The sequence below is a fragment of the Ctenopharyngodon idella genome, chromosome 3 (genome assembly GCF_019924925.1).
Source record: "Ctenopharyngodon idella isolate HZGC_01 chromosome 3, HZGC01, whole genome shotgun sequence".
NCBI lineage: Eukaryota > Metazoa > Chordata > Actinopteri > Cypriniformes > Xenocyprididae > Ctenopharyngodon > Ctenopharyngodon idella.
The window spans coordinates 20,531,636-20,547,758 of record NC_067222.1 but is presented as its reverse complement, the minus strand read 5'-3'; the positions used below and the strand labels follow the sequence as shown (position 1 = coordinate 20,547,758).

General features: G+C 34.6%; 1 protein-coding gene across 6 annotated transcripts in view; it reads left to right on the top strand.

Moving 5' to 3' along the window:
* pik3r6b (phosphoinositide-3-kinase, regulatory subunit 6b) overlaps positions 1 to 15,000 on the top strand; it is a 19,440-nt gene extending 4,440 nt beyond the window's left edge. For 4 of the 6 annotated variants that reach the window (XM_051888483.1, XM_051888484.1, XM_051888485.1 and 1 more), the window contains 19 exons: positions 1 to 58; positions 671 to 775; positions 1,711 to 1,802; positions 1,942 to 2,010; positions 2,227 to 2,359; positions 3,654 to 3,723; positions 4,132 to 4,315; positions 5,383 to 5,524; positions 5,615 to 5,701; positions 7,407 to 7,794; positions 7,883 to 7,976; positions 8,064 to 8,177; positions 10,336 to 10,446; positions 10,592 to 10,706; positions 10,818 to 10,888; positions 11,534 to 11,624; positions 13,586 to 13,641; positions 13,757 to 13,860; positions 13,988 to 15,000. The exon at positions 1 to 58 is cut by the window's left edge and continues 22 nt beyond it. In XM_051888483.1, coding sequence (XP_051744443.1) covers positions 46 to 58; positions 671 to 775; positions 1,711 to 1,802; positions 1,942 to 2,010; positions 2,227 to 2,359; positions 3,654 to 3,723; positions 4,132 to 4,315; positions 5,383 to 5,524; positions 5,615 to 5,701; positions 7,407 to 7,794; positions 7,883 to 7,976; positions 8,064 to 8,177; positions 10,336 to 10,446; positions 10,592 to 10,706; positions 10,818 to 10,888; positions 11,534 to 11,624; positions 13,586 to 13,641; positions 13,757 to 13,860; positions 13,988 to 14,141 — 2,193 coding nt within the window. In that variant the 5' untranslated portion in view covers positions 1 to 45 and the 3' untranslated portion in view covers positions 14,142 to 15,000. Of the gene's footprint in view, positions 59 to 670; positions 776 to 1,710; positions 1,803 to 1,941; positions 2,011 to 2,226; positions 2,360 to 3,653; positions 3,724 to 4,131; positions 4,316 to 5,382; positions 5,525 to 5,614; positions 5,702 to 7,406; positions 7,795 to 7,882; positions 7,977 to 8,063; positions 8,178 to 10,335; positions 10,447 to 10,591; positions 10,707 to 10,817; positions 10,889 to 11,533; positions 11,625 to 13,585; positions 13,642 to 13,756; positions 13,861 to 13,987 lie in introns of those variants that run through there. The other 2 variants (XM_051888486.1, XM_051888487.1) reach the window with 2 other exon arrangements.
* Positions 15,001 to 16,123: the final 1,123 nt, after the last annotated feature.

Sequence of the window (16,123 nt, the reverse complement as noted above, 5' to 3'; positions counted from 1 at the left end):
ACTCATCAATGTCATGTGGATATTATCTGCGCTGTGAACCCCACCATGGAAGAAACATGTACTAAAAATACTCTTTCCTAACCCTTGCTATAGTGACTGGGACCTAACACTTTACATTTATATCAGTTGTATTTCATAGTCTAAATTTCCTGCATATTGATATTTCAGTTGATTTACCATAGTATAATATTTATTTAGTAGTGTATGCTATTTCCATAAAAATATTAAGCAGCACAACTGTTTTCAACATTGATAATAATCAGAAATGTTTCTTGAGCATCCAATCCTCATATTAGATTGATTTCTGAAGGATCATGTGACACTGAAGACTGGAGTAATGATGCTAAAAATACAGCTTTTACATCACAGGAATAAATTACATTTTAAAATAAATTCAAATAGAAAACAGTTATTTTAAATTGTAATAATATCTCACAATATTACTGTTTTACTATATTTTTTAACAAATAAATGCAGCCTTGATGAGAATAAGAGACTTCAAAAACATCCAAAAATCTTACCGGCCACAAACTTTTGAATGGTAGTTTATATACATCTACACTTTTTGCTTCTTACATGTATAATCTGCTAATTGAAGACTGACGTTTTCAAACATCTGAATTGTTCATGTTTCATGAGGGTTAAAGGCGTTGTGTGAACTGTTTTGCAGTCGGTGGCGTGTCCTCAGTCGTGGAGTCTAGTCTCTACCACAATGTCCATTCCATCCTCAGAGAACTGGACTGTGAACCTCAAGCTGGATCAGCCTGCAATAAAGGTACCTACTTTGTTTTAACAGTCTAAACTAAAAGGTAATACAAATCTATACATGTTATATCTCTAAAAATGCATCATATAGCCTTGAGATATCATGTGTTTCACCCTCAATTACCCAAAATATGCTATTCACTTGTCCAAGATGTAAAGATTAACCCTCTGACACATGCAAAATTAATCTTTTTACTTCTAAACAATAATATAAAATTATTTCTAATGTTTATATTTTATCAAAATAGTGTTCTGAGTTTTGGTTTTGGTAATTCCTTTGGGAACCAAATCATTACATTTGTGGAACGTTTTTATAACATTTTTTTATAACCAAAAACTAAGGATTTTTGAAGACTTTTCTTGAAGCTCTTATTGCAGTTCAATGATATAGTTGCTAATCACATCTGAAAAGGCCAAAAAGGATCAAAAATATACAATTTAAAGGGTTAGTTCACCCAAAAATGAAATTTCTGTCATAAATACTCACCCTCATGTTGTTCCACACCTGTAAGACCTTCGTTCATCTTCGAAACACAAATTAAGATATTTTTGATGAAATCCGAGAGCTTTCTGATCTCCGTATACGCAACAGCATTATAACAAATTTCAAGGGCCAGAAAGGTAGTAAAGACATCATTTAAATAGTCCACATGACTACAGTGGTTCAACCTTAATATTATGAAGCAACGAGAATACTAATGCTGTTGACGTAATAAACAGTAATGTGGTACTTGCGTTGCTGTCTATGGAGGGTCAGAGAGCTCTCGGATTTCATGAAAAATATCTTAATGTGTGTTTCGAAGATGAACGAAAGTCTTACAGTGTGGAACAACAGGAGGGTGAGTACTTAATGACAGAATTTCATTTTTGGGTGAACTAACCCTTTAACTTTATATGTGATGTTGTTACGTATATTTAAAAGTGATCTTATTTGTTTTTGTTTAGGCATGTTGAGATGGACTCTGCATAACAGGGTTGACAGAAATCCATCTATCAGTGTCCCTCTGGTGAGGGTTCTGATAAAAGAGCTTGAAAAGGTTAGTTCCTCAACCCCTTTTTAAAGTTATAGACGTCAAAGGTTTGTGCGGAACATGAAACGATTTCACAATCAAAGCTGAGCTGTAGTCGTGCAATTTCCACTGTAAATGATGAGCTGATTATTTCTCTCCTTTCCAGGCGGAGAGAATTGATTCTAAGGTCCGCATCATTCCTTTACTTCACACACTTTCCTACGCAGTCCTACAGGTCAGATTTCTAGCTTTTTTACAGCAGTGTCTGTGAATGCTTTGTTTATGTTATTGTTTCTAGTCAGTGATACGGAATGCATCTGCTAGCAGGTTCCTGGAAGATTTGTTATTGTAGGAACGGTTCCTTGTTGCTTAACGGGAAATCAACATGATTGGTTTGTTTTTCAGCCATGTGTGATGCATGTTGCTCATCAGGTTCTCTGCTTTATTTCAGTCTGTATTTATTCCAGAAGACCTCTATCAAAGGATGTACATTTGCCTGAAAAGTTTAGTTACATTACCTGTACCTTACTGTACGATTGCACTCAACTATGCAAGACAGATGAAAATGGAACAAATTGCACCAGGTAATATATATATATATATATATATATATATATATATAAATACACTTTAAAGGATTAGTTCACTTCAGAATTCAAATTTCCTGATAATTTACTCACCCCCATGTCATCCAAGATGTTTATGTCTTTCTTTCTTCATTTGAATGGAAATTAAGGATTTTGAGGAAAACATTCCAGGATTTTTCTCCTTATAGTGGACTTCACTGGAGTACAACGGGTTGAAGGTCCAAATTGCAGTTTCAATGCAGCTTCAAAGGGCTCTACTCGATCCCAGATGAGGAATAAGGGTCTTTATTATATATAATTATATACTTATACACTTAATTATATACTTGTTAATCACAAATGCTCGTCTTGCACTGCTCTGAGATGCGCCACGCATTGCGTTGAAAGGTCACGCGTGATGTAGGCGGAAGTACCGATCAAAGCGAACATACAAAGAATAAGTCAAACGGCCTTTAAAAAAAAAGGTAAAACAACGATGTCAGACAATTTTGAAGTTGGAGGAGAAAATGAGATGGAGTTTTTCGCCCTACCGCGGTACTTCTGTCTACGTCACGCGTGACCTTTCAACATGATTACGTAATGCGTGGCGCAACGCAGAGCAGTGCAAGACGAGCATTTGTGGTTAAAAAGTGTATAAATTCTTAATTTTTTAGAAAATGACAGATTTTTTCGCTAGATAAGACCCTTATTCCTCATCTGGGATCATGTAGAGCCCTTTGAAGCTGCACTGACACTGCAGTTTGGACTTTCAATCTGTTGGTAGCCGTTGAAGTTCACTATATGGAAAAAAATCCTGGAATGTTGTCATCAAAAACCGTAATTTCTTTTCGACTAAAGAAAGAAAGACATAAACATCTTGGATGACACATTTCTGTGACTTTAAAGTTATAAAAGCACTAAAAGTTAATCTTTATGTGTTGTGCATTTTCTCAGAATTAAACTGTGATGCGGTCCATGTATCGAACTAATTGTTAAACTGGAGTTTCGGAGTATTTTTCAGTTTCATTTCTGGTAACATTTTCACTAACCTACACTCATTTTAGCCCATTTGGTTTGCATGAGTATTTCTAACTAACCACCAATGGTGCACCTGTAACTCATGTGAAGAGATGACTGGTTTGGATATAGTAAATTTATTCTAAATCATATCTACGGCATTCAAAACATGTGCCAAAGATAATACGGACTCCGATACTTCCTTTTCGATACTAACTACTTCATATGCCTATTTTATTCTGTGGAAATCCCATCACACAGCTGTGTTCAAGGTGCTGTTCTCAATCTGTTCCAGGAATACTTTATCAAAGGAGAGTTATTGCTGAACACAGCCTACGTAATGATCTTTATCCACTTCATGAGAAGTAAGTGTAATGCCAATCTATTAATATTCCTGTACTTTTTTATACACTACCATTCAAAAGTTTGGGGTCTGTAAGATTATTTTTAAATGAATTAATACCTTTATTCAGCAAGGATGTATTTAATTGATCAAAAGTGACAGTGAAGACTTTTCTTCTTTGAATTTAACCCTGATGAATAGCTACAGTACATATTTAAACTCTACCCATGTGATCTGCCTACATTGGTCAGTAAGTCAAACCATAGTGACTCATTCTCAGAAATATCACCTCATTTGTAGTATGCATACCATGCCTTTTTACAAGAGGGAAGTTTTAGTACCTGTGCAAGATTGTTTTTATTTGTAAATGCATAAGCGTTTGCAATTTATTGTCTTTATTGTCTTTAACTCTCTGTGTTTCTTTCATCAGGGTGTTTGTGTTCATAGATCCCGCTGTGTTTCCTCTGTCTCTGGTGAATGCGCTCAAGGCTGACGTGGAGTGTGCGGACCCTGGTGGAGACTCACTGATCTACAAACGCAGGGTTTTACTGCACACAGTGATAGCTGGATTAGGAAAGCAGTGCCGTGTTAACCAGCTCACACATGCTCTAGAGGTTAGTGCGCGATTAAAGAGCATCACTATATTCACAACCCATCCCATGGGATTACATTTATATAAAACTTTGGAGTCTGTAAGATATTTAATATTTTATGAAAGAAGTCTCTTAAGCATTTATTTGATCAAAAAATACAGTAAAAACTATTTTTAAGCATCATTACTCCAGTCTTCAGAGTCACATGATCCTTCAGAAATCATTCTTATATGATGATTTGATGCTCAAGAAACATTTATTAATATTATCAATTTAAAAAAAAAAAAAAGTTGTAGAAATCATGATACATTTTTACAGGATTCTTTGATGAATATAAAGTTCAAAATAACAGCATTTATTTTAAATAGATTTTTGTAACGATGTAAAAGTCTTTATTGTCACTTTTGATAAATTAAATGCTTGTAGAATAAACATTTCTTTAAAAAAACCTCACTGATTCCAAACTCTTGAACGGTAGCATATAAATATATTAAATTGCAAATTGATGTGTTAGGAAAAACTATGAGAAAATGCTTGAAACACAATATCACATGCATTAAGTCTTACATAAAGTCTTTGCTAAAAAAAAAAAAATAATAATAATCTAAAGCAGGGTTTTTTAGTGTACTTGACAGTTCCGTGAAAAAAGTCTGTAAAAATAGAGAAAAAACTGTAAAAAAAAAAAAATAAAATAAATAACACAATTGAAAAAAATACGTAAATATTCAAATTAGATTAAAATAAATAAATAAATATAAATAAATAATGTGATTAAAATAAAAAAATTATGAATCTATTAAATTATAATTAAATTAGATTAAAATAAATTAAAAAACGTATGATTAATATAAATGAATAATTTTATCAAAGTTTGACATTTAATAGTATATAACTATCTATATAGTGAGTATATAATAAATGTAACTTAAGTCTAATTTTAGATTTATAATATACATTTTTCAGTGTATAAATTGGGTGTTTATAAAAGATAGATACCTTTTAGGATGAGGGCATATTTTAGGGCCCATGGCATCTTAAAGATTGAATAAACCTGTTCAAAAGAACACTAAGTATTTGGTTTATTTCAGCATTTAGGTGAAGACCTGGAGCTGCACTTCCAGGAGGTTGTCACCATCCTAGAGCAGAGAACAGAAGATGGAGCTTCTGACGATAACCAATACAAAATGAGATTACAAAAGATCTACCAAGCCATCCTGACTGCTGCAAAAGGTAGAAATATCCTCACCATAATCCAATAAGACGCTATTTAATCCAAACAAACTCAAATATGTAGTCTTTTCACACTTTTGGTCTGTTCAGATCCATCGTGTCCAGCCTCACAAGCGGAAACTCAGCTGCCCAGTCCAGAGGTCAGCTTCCATGTCTGGACCAAAGAGGATGAGATATGTGAGCTCAACTGCTGTTACTTCAATAAATGCCTGTATTCTTAAAAATGATAATAATTATCCACCAGTTTCACAGGGAAGGCTTAAGCTAGTCCCAAATGCATGTTTGAGCAGTTTTAACTGAAAGCAACTTGTACTGACATATCTTAAAATACGTCACTGCCATTGTTTTGTCTCAAGATGCACACCAGTAATGTTTTTTCTTGTGTACATTTATAAAAGCTACTTAAATATCCAGTGGCGTAACTTTGTTTTAAAAAGTGGGTGGGACAGGAATGTGTGTGTCGGGAATATGTGTGTATCATTACAATAATAAATGCACAAAATTTATTGACACAGACCTCATGTTTAATATGATAGTTTCATCCTTACATCTACTATAATACATTATATATAGTTAATGTTGAAAGTATTTACATTAGTCAGTAAATACGTAAATCCGCGTCTAACATTAGATTGTCCTAATGGACTAGAGGTAGAGCTTTTGTTCAGCATGCCAGAGGTTCTGGGTTATAATCCGCCCTCGTGTTATTTATTTTATTTTTTTCTCATTAAAACCAAAGATGTTCATCAGTGATTGTTTATCAAGAGCAGAGACACGTTTATGTGCATGTTGTTTGTGATTTCACCGGAACGAATAGAGTCTGCGGCCGCAACAGCGATAGATTGAAGCGCTCGTCCGTGTGAAGACTGCGCACTGTGCACGAGCGCAAAGAGAAAACCGTTGCGTCACTGATAACAGCGGCAACGAGCACTCAACGTGATTTCAAAAACGACACATCCCAGCGCCAGATCGCCTATTATTTAACACAAATGAACGAATTGTTAATAAACTAGAGATGTTTCTTTTGTATTAGTATACATCCGTGCCGCGAGATGTTTTAAAAAGTGGTGGGGACATGTCCCACCCGCAAATTACGCCTATGTAAATATCCTAATTGAAATAAGGCCTAATCCTGGCTTAGGCTAAGCAGTAATCAAGGTGGGATGAGACAAAAGCATGGATAATGGGTTCGACGTCTTTGACACTAAAGAACTGACAGAGCTGGGAAATGCGATATGTTTGAAAGAATGGTGATTTAGTGACAGAGTTAATATGAGCCTGAAAGGAGTTGAATCAAAAATAACACCTAGATTTTAACAGTAGAAGATGATTTAATAAGAGTACCAGCTATCTCACAGAAAAAGTCATTAGGAATGCTGCTAGCGAGTGACGGGGTTCCAACAATAATGATCTCGGTTTTGTCCATATTTAGTTTAAAACAATTAGATGTTATTTCATGTACACAAGCAGAGATTTTGAGTGGATAGAGCAGGCCTACAGATATATTTGAATGTCATCAGCATATAAATGGTAATTAAAGCCATGTCTGTACAAGATTTGATGCAGGGATAGCATGTAAATGATGAATAGTAGTGGGCCAAGAACGGATCCCTGGGGGACACCTCACTTCAAATGGGCAGTAGGGGATCGAAAATACTGCACTGAAATGTAGAACTGTCTGTCAGAGAGATCAGAAGAAAACTAGGAAAGAGCAGCACCAGAAATACCCACATCTGAGAGGCGGGAAATAAGTAAATCATGGGAAACAGTATCAAAGGCGGAGCTAAGTAGCAGAAGTATAGAGAGAGAACCAGAGTCACTTAACTTAAAACAAATCTGACATTGTACCAAGTTTCAATGTTTTACGTTTTCTTTTAAACAGGGAATGAGCTGGTTAACTTTGCACTGATGGTTCCTGCAGACCGAAACTCTGCTTATCTGGACGAGGATGACCTGAAGCGTGACTCTGTTATGTCCACCATGTCCACGGACAGTGGCATCGAGGGAGACATGCCCATCAGTGAGTTCTCCGCTATAATGATAGATTCTCAGGGCTGCCCAGAGGACCAGAGCAGCTCTCAGTCCTTCTACAGGAGGCCGTGTGTGCGACTGCCCAAAGCTGGGAACAGAATGACGCTCATGATGGAGGCCATTAAGGGAAATGGTGGATACGTCCTCGCTAAAGAGGAAAGGAACCTCACGGCTCGTATTGTTGTTATGGGTGATGACAGAACTCTAGGACGGCTAGCCAAGACTCTCTACACTATTCGGTGAGATGTCTGAATGCATTCTTTTTATTTGCATTTGAAAAAGTAAAGGTCTAGTTTAATGTTTTTGTCTTGCTGTGTTTGTGCTCAGGAAAAGGGAGGCACGACATCTGCTGCTGACAAAGAGAGTGAATCTGGAGATTTATTACATTCCAGTGACTGACCAGTCTCCGCCTTCCATTCAGGTAATAGATTTTGTGTTTTCAGATGCTTCGGTTTACACTAGAAATTACATCTCAACAGTGTTTCAATGTAAATCATGTCTTTTCCAGGAGGATTTTCCTGAAGACATGCTGACACTGGCAGGGTACTTGGGAAGCGTGGATTTGTGGTATGACTGTAACATTGCCGGTTTGGGAGCCATGATTCTAAAACTGGCCCAAATGGTAATTATTACATTCTGAAGAGTCAGGAATGGAATTGTTTAGAATACAGAATTCCAGTTCCAATTCTTCTTATCTATTCCAGTTTCTTAGCGGTTCCAATAACAGCATTTTAAATGCTTTTATAGGATAAATATATGGAGAAATAAATGTAATTCCACAGGTAAATGATGATATCATTTCAATAATAAAAACATTTAAAACAATCATTGCAAAAGGTATGTTTATATATTGACTGTTAAAAACCCTGTTAAAGATACATCAAAAGTATATCTAATTTTTGGACTTAACTATATATTCAGCAACAATACTAAGAAAAAAATTAGATTATTTTGTTTTTCTACATATACATGTGATTCATTAAAAAGATTTTGTTCATAAGAGCACGTTCTATATAGTACAAATGCGTGTAGTCTGAATGAATTCGGATGTACTACATCCGCCGTGTTGTTACTGTCACATGACCTACCAGCGTCAGTTAAGTCTCTTCAACTCCATTCACAAATCCTTTCCCGTGGCCTCATGGGATGGTAAAGTGTCCATCGTATGCGCACTTCAGAATCTCACCGGAAGTAGTAAGTCATCCGGGTACTTTTCGCCTACTGTTTTTCGAATACTATGAATTCGGACATACTACTCTGTTCGCATACTGTTTTTCGTGTACTATATAGTAGAGAAGTATTCAATTTCAGATGCAGCTTGGGAGCGCTGTATGTGTTTGAGTCACTAAAAAGAACCACCTCATAAGAGTAATTCATTCATAAGTTAAACTTCACTAGTTGTAGTAATATTCGGTAATAATCGGTCATTCATGTGGCAATCGAAATTCACTAGTTGTGCTGCAATTTTATTATTTAATTTTTTGATTCACAAAAAGAACCAGCTTAAAAGAGTTGAACTGGGAGCGCCGTATGTGTTTGATTCACTAAAAGGAATCGTCTCATAAAAGTAATTGGCTGCATCTGAAATCGCATACTTCCCTACTATATAGTAAGCGAAAAACAGTGCGTGACAAAAGAACTATGTCTGAATTTACAGTACTCATAAAAGAGAAGGGAAAAGGTACCTGGATGACCAACTACTTCCAGTGAGATTATGAAGTGTTCATGCGATGGACACTTTACTATCCCATGAGGCCATGGGAGAGGATTTGTGGATTCATGCTATATAGAACACACTTTTTAGTGGTCGCAAAGTAATTACTTACTCAAAATAAGTACCTACTCAAGTGAGTATGTGATTTCAGATGTAGCTACTCATTCAGAAGTTAAGCTTCACTAGTTGTGCTGTATTTGATTCACTAAAAAGATTCGGCTCATAAGAGTCATTCGTTCGCACTCGAAAATCAGTAGTAAAAAGAACCAGCTGTCGGCTACACTGGGGACACCTTAGGTGTGTTCGTCTTGAAGCGGCGCTTCGGTGTATGACATCAAGGTACCATCAGAGCAATTAGAGAGCAGACGGCTCCGTAGGCTTTTGAATCACTTTTGCAATACTTCAATGTCATACACCGATCGGTCTGCACAGTGCCGCTTTAAGTCGAACACAACTTGTATGTTTTTGATTCACGTAAAAGAACTGGTTCATAAGAGTCATTTGTTCTGTAATCAAACTGGTTTTCGGTTCCAACCCTCCAACCCGCGGTCAAAAATCATCCGTTGTCTTTTCTGTAGTTATATAACTTAGTGTTAAGAGAGCATAACTGTGTTTTTAAGAGCAAGAAAATGATTGACAGCTCTAAAGCGTCTGTGCTGCAATTCAGAGAATGAAGGCTTACTATACGTCTTGGTGCTTGAAGAATGAAGTAAAAATGGATGTTTTGCTATTTTCAACTCTAGTCTTTTGAGTTTCAGTATGTCTACATTTATTATCTGTGCCAAATTGAATTTCTTTTACATTGACAACATTTGGAATGAAAATAAATATGCAACTAAAGATAAATGAGAATGAAAGGAGAAAAAAATATTTATTTTGAGTCCTGTTACTACAGCAGATAGGCTTTGCTGGCCCTGAGTGCTGATTACTATATTAATGTATCGAGCTGAAACTCAGAACACATTTTTTCACTTGCTTGCCTGAAAGTGTTTTGATGTATATGTATAAATATGACATATTCATTTAGGGAGTTTTTTAACCTTCCTTTTTATTGGTGTCATTGTAGCAGACAAGTCAGAGCGAATCTTCAGACCCCAACACCTTCCTGCTAGATATTATCTCGTACTACACACGTGTCAGCCAACATCCGGTGCACCTTCCTATCTACTCTGTCAAGGTTAGAGTTAATCATGCATTGATTGTCTAAACGAATGACCGAAAGGGACATTGTCCTTGTTCTTACCAAAAGTTTGTCATGATTTTAGAAATTGTGGGCTGTCTTCTATGAGAAAAACTGAATGTCTGTATGATCTCACGTCTAGATCTGCTTCTCTGGCCTCAGCACCCACACAGTGGAGGAAGTGTTTGTGGCTCAGCTCGCGATGGACTTCCCCGAGGTCAAACGCTACAGAGCCACATTTAAAGACACAATTAAAGGTGCTCATTGTAATGTTTTAAACATCTTTACTTTTACTACATACTATTTCTTACTAAGGTGCTGTTTAATCTGCTTGTACTAAATGTTTGTCATTAAATTTTGCCTTGAAGGTTCAGTGCGTTACAAAAAATACAACCTGCAAGAATTTCATGGTGCAGTCGTGTCAGTTAATTATAGAAAGGTGAGTTTCTTCTCAAACTATTGACTCGTAATAAGGCGAAGCTTACTAACATTATTTTGGAAAATAAATACAATAAATAAAAGAATGTAAAGATTTAATGCTATGTTTTAGTGTTATATACACTATCAATCAAAAGTTTGGGGTCAATATAATTTTTTTTAAGAAAGGATGCATTAAATTGATCAAAAGTGAGAGTAAATTTTAAAAGAAGTCTTTAAATTTTAAATAAATTCTGTTATTTTTAATTTTCTATTCCTCAAAGAATCCTGAAAAAAAATGTATAACAGTTTCCACAAAAATATGAAGCAGCACAACTGTTTTCAACATTGATAATAATAATAAATGTTTCTTGATCATCAAATCATCATATCAGAATGATTTCTGAAGGATCATGTGACAGTGAAGACTGGAGTAATGATGCTGAAAATTCAGCTTTACCATCACAGGAAAAAATTACATTTTTAAATATATTCAAATATAACAATATTTTATGATATTACCAATTTTACCCTATTTTTGATTCAATAAATGTAGCACTGGTGAGCATAAGAGACTTCTTTCAAAAACATTAAATCATCTTACTGACCCCAAACTTTTGAATAGAAGTCTATGTCATAAAAGATTTGTTGTTAACATTTCTCTTAGGCCTCAATAAGCGACAGAGAAGTTGAGAGGGGAATGTCTTTGTCGACAGGTGGCATGTTGATCAGGGTCTCACCTTCCTGCAGAGTCAAAAGTACGTCACATATTTAAAATACTACATTCTTCTTTGCCATAATGGCAGCATTGCTCTTTTGCCAGGATCAGTTTATTCATGGTCAAACTCTTAGAATTAACATGGTGTCTGTTAGATTTTATTTTAGTATCATTAATGTACTTTTGTATTATATTGTATATTAATATTTTTCTGTTTTCTGTTTCATTTCAGTTAAAGTTTTAGTAATTCTGTTGTTGTTTTTTTATTTCAGTTTTAGTTCTCGTGATTTTAGTACTTTAATTAAATGAAGTTTAGAAATGCTGCCTTGGCAACTAGCTGAAATAAAATAAGTTTACATTTTTTTTTAATGTATATTTTAAAGGTACACTTTATAACGTTTGGACCTCTAGCAGTTAAAAAACAAAACTGCATGCATTTCGCAGAAGAACATTGTTTTGGTTGTGCTTTGGCTCTGTGTGACTGTGCGGATTAATATTATCTCACTGCTTGTAAAACATTCATTACTAGGCTTAAGAGATATAACCCGTTTAGATGGAAAGGATCTCAAGCTGACTAGCTGAAGACGTTACTGTAGCTACACCCATTAATAGACGCGGGACTTCCTTGAAAATAAAAATAAAGCACAGCGCTACAACAACCATAATGAAATGACCCTTCACAATAGATAATGCTTTACAATCAACTCTAACAATGTTAGAGTAAGTTTATCTGTTCAATAAAATATCTTACTCAGCTGTTGGTGAGAGCTGGGTAGTAACTGATTACATATAATCTGGATTACGTAATCAGATTCCAAAAATTAAGTACTTGTAATTAGATTATATTACATTTTAAAATACTCGTAATCAGACTAGTTACTTTTTTTAGTGATTATATGATTACATATTATTCTCATAATGGCAGTAAATTATTCATAATTGTTTGGTTCTCCCCACTACTTCCTTTTTACACACACAGACACGCCACTAGTCATGTGACTATCACTGAAAACTGAGCCACAGCATTTGATCACTGGATTTACAGAAGTCATTTCACTTTTAACAAGAGTTTTCTCAACATTGCATATCTAATCAGCTCCTGACAAACACATTAATTATTTGAATTATCACATTTAACCATGTATTAGTGTCTTTGGAAGGCTTTTGTCTTTCAAACACATTAAAATGTACAAAACTTTTTTGTCAGCTAAACCTCCTTAGATTTTAAGCTAATAAGTTAGGCCAATGATAAAATTTAAATAATAATAAAATTAAGTTCACGGTTCTCTGATGTCAGTTAATGGTCACATGATATGCAGGTAAACAAATAAAATATCTTTTTTTTTTAGTAAGTGTTTTATTTTGATTGCTTTTTATTTTAAAATTATTTATTTTAAATGTTACATTTTTATGATTTAATTACATAATAGGTTTTCATTAAACTCATGAACTCCCTGCAGTTCCTTCACGAACCCCAGTCTGGGAAACCCTGACTTAATATAATAGTAGTAATATTTAATAGACTTCATATTGTTCATAAAGAATGGAATATATTTTCTTTTTCTTTGTATTTTTATATCAATATGGTACAAGATGATCCTATTCAAATCAATGCGATAAATGAGTTTAGTCAAAAGTAATCAAAATGTCATCAGATTATATTATCTTAAATATGTAATGTAATGGATTATGTTACTAACTACAATTTTTATCATGTAATTTGGAATCAGTAACTGATTGCAATTTGTAAGTAATCTACCCAGCTCTGCCTGTTGAGTCATAAAAACGTCATCACTTTTTACAACATTTCAAATAACTCAGTTCTCCACATCTCCGAAAAGCCAAGCCAATGTTGATTCTTGTTTTATTACAAGCTCTGTCACGTTCGCATTGCTATAATAGGCTTTCACCATCAAGAACTTACCGATACATATTTTAGATGTGGAAAAGAAATAATGATGTTAGTTTCCATGTTTGTAATGTGGCGCTTTGGTTCTACAGGTTTACATAGTGTCAGCGTAAGTTTCCAAGATACGATTCCCACAAGGCCCAGCACGGTAAGACAACGTTTGAACAGTGCTTATAAAATAGTGATTTCTCTGTTAAATTCTAAGTGTTATATTGAGTAATCTTGAATTAAATAATAAGGTAAAACCCATATTTTCTCTCTAGCCTTCATTCAGAGCTGTTAGTGTCAATATCAGAGTCCTGGAGGAGCGGACGTTCACGGTGTGTTTGGATAAAGACTCACGTAAAACATTCAAGAATGTCCAGAGGTGAACAGTCAGATTATGGCTTTCTATACATTAACATTTTTTACCTTAATGTCCAATATCACCTATTAGGTAAAACATATATGTTCCAGAGCCATTATAGAGTACATGTGTGATCTTCTGCCCACAGCATTGAAGTTTCTCCATGCTTGGACCCGGGATACTGCCATCAGCCGAGTACCAAGTCCAAGTACAGTTTTGGAGAGGGAGTTGAATCACTGAACAAATACCTGAACAAGACTCTCACTCTACCAATCAACACCTTCTGTGGCAATGAACAATGACATAATGACTCAAATTCATGATATAGGTGCTTGAGTCATGATACAAACTAAAACCTTATACCTCTCTGAGGCTTTTATTGTTTGTACATTTCCTCTTTTTGCCACTTCTCTGTTGTCTAAAATACATGTAACCTCAAGAGGCCATGTCTTCCTGCTGAACTATGAACCGACATGCTGTGCATAGACTGTGAATGTGGGCTGGAGTTATGCTGAAATAGTGTCAACTTGATTGCACAATTTTTGCAAAACGTCCTGCAGTCTGCACATTTCAATGTCATGTTTACACTACAATAATGTGTTTGTCTGTTACTTGGATATGTAATTTAACACTTTGGAAGCACTTAGACTTTCATTTAACACTTGCCAATAATTAGCATAACAGAAAAAAACGCTTGGAAGATTTTGTTGCAGGCATTTTGGATCAGAATGGCATGCTAGCTAACATATTTTTCTGCAGTATGCAGTATATACACTGTGTGGAAACCTGTTACGTTTGCCGAAATGTGCAGTATAACCTCAAGAACAATATGTGGGATATTGTATTTTTTCACAATGCGCTCTATTTTTATTTACTGTGTGACAAATTAACCTGATATCAACTGTGATTTTTAAACATTTTCATCTTGACTCATGTTTTGATCACACCGTCAACAACTGTAAAGCAACATAGAACTAAAGAAAACAATATTATAAAACAGGCAACATACAGATTCATAATATTTTACAATAGTCTATATGTGCCGTTTACATTTTTCACAGCATTAAGTGGCTTCAAGAGCAAGTTCGTTACGTAAATCCTTATACAAAGAAAGGGTTTTGGACATTGGGCATTTGTGAATAAAGTAGTGATGTTAATGGACTCGATCTACTCCATCTGTGTTTTGAAATCTGTATCATCGTTCTGAATCTGATCCAGGCGTAGTTTTTGACAAAAATGCAATTTTCTCGACTTTTTGTTTAAAATGTTGCCTTTCTTTATGAAACTTAGCCACATTCAATTGTTGATAAAAAAAGGATGCATGGAGCTATAATACAATGTTTATTAAATTACATTTAAAGTAAATTTAAAGTAAAAGTACATTTAAAGGTATATTTCAAGCATAAAAAAATTAATACCTAAATTAGAACATTAGTAGTATACTAAAAGTACAAAAATAAAATATAAATAGTAAACTAAAAGTATATGTTCACTTAAAGAAAACTTACAAGTATACTTGCAGTATAAAACTACCAAACTTGTAGTTTACTGAAAGTACACTTCAAAGTGTGCTTAACAAAAAAAAAAAAAAAAATGTACTACTACTATTAAAATAGTAAACTACTAGTATACTTATAAGTTCCCTTGTAGTACTGATGCAGTACAAATGAGAAACGTAGTTGTGAACTAGTTGTACACTTAAAGTTTACAACTTTTACACTTACAGGTATAGTAGGCTACTTAAATGTATACTTTTATATACTAAAAGTGGGCCAATTTAGTCCCAAGCCGTATTGAAATAGTACACATTGATATTAGTATACTTACTACATAAAGTATACTTAAAAATATATACTTGAACATTACTTAAGTATACTTCATAAAATGAACTTGTATAAAGTATACTTTTTCGTGAAGGGAATTATACAGTTTACAAAATTGTCAATACTTTTATCTTCATGCTCGTAATATTTTCTTTCACATGCAGTGTTATCTTTTACGGAGCCTCGCACATGACATGCAAGAAAAATAATTTACTATTTCGTTCCCTCGATTATTAATCATGCGCGTGATTTATAAATCGAGGGAACGAATTAATACATCGTGCGCACGATTTAGCCTACTATTTTTTTTCCTGCATTTCATGTCCGGGGCTCCGTAATCTTTAAATGAGATTTTCGGCAAAAGGTTTAAAAAAAGAAGCCTATTTTATAACTCGCTGAATTAAACGTAAAAAGCCCACGTGACCGTGCTAGTATTCCAGTACTTCATTTTAAACTGTAAG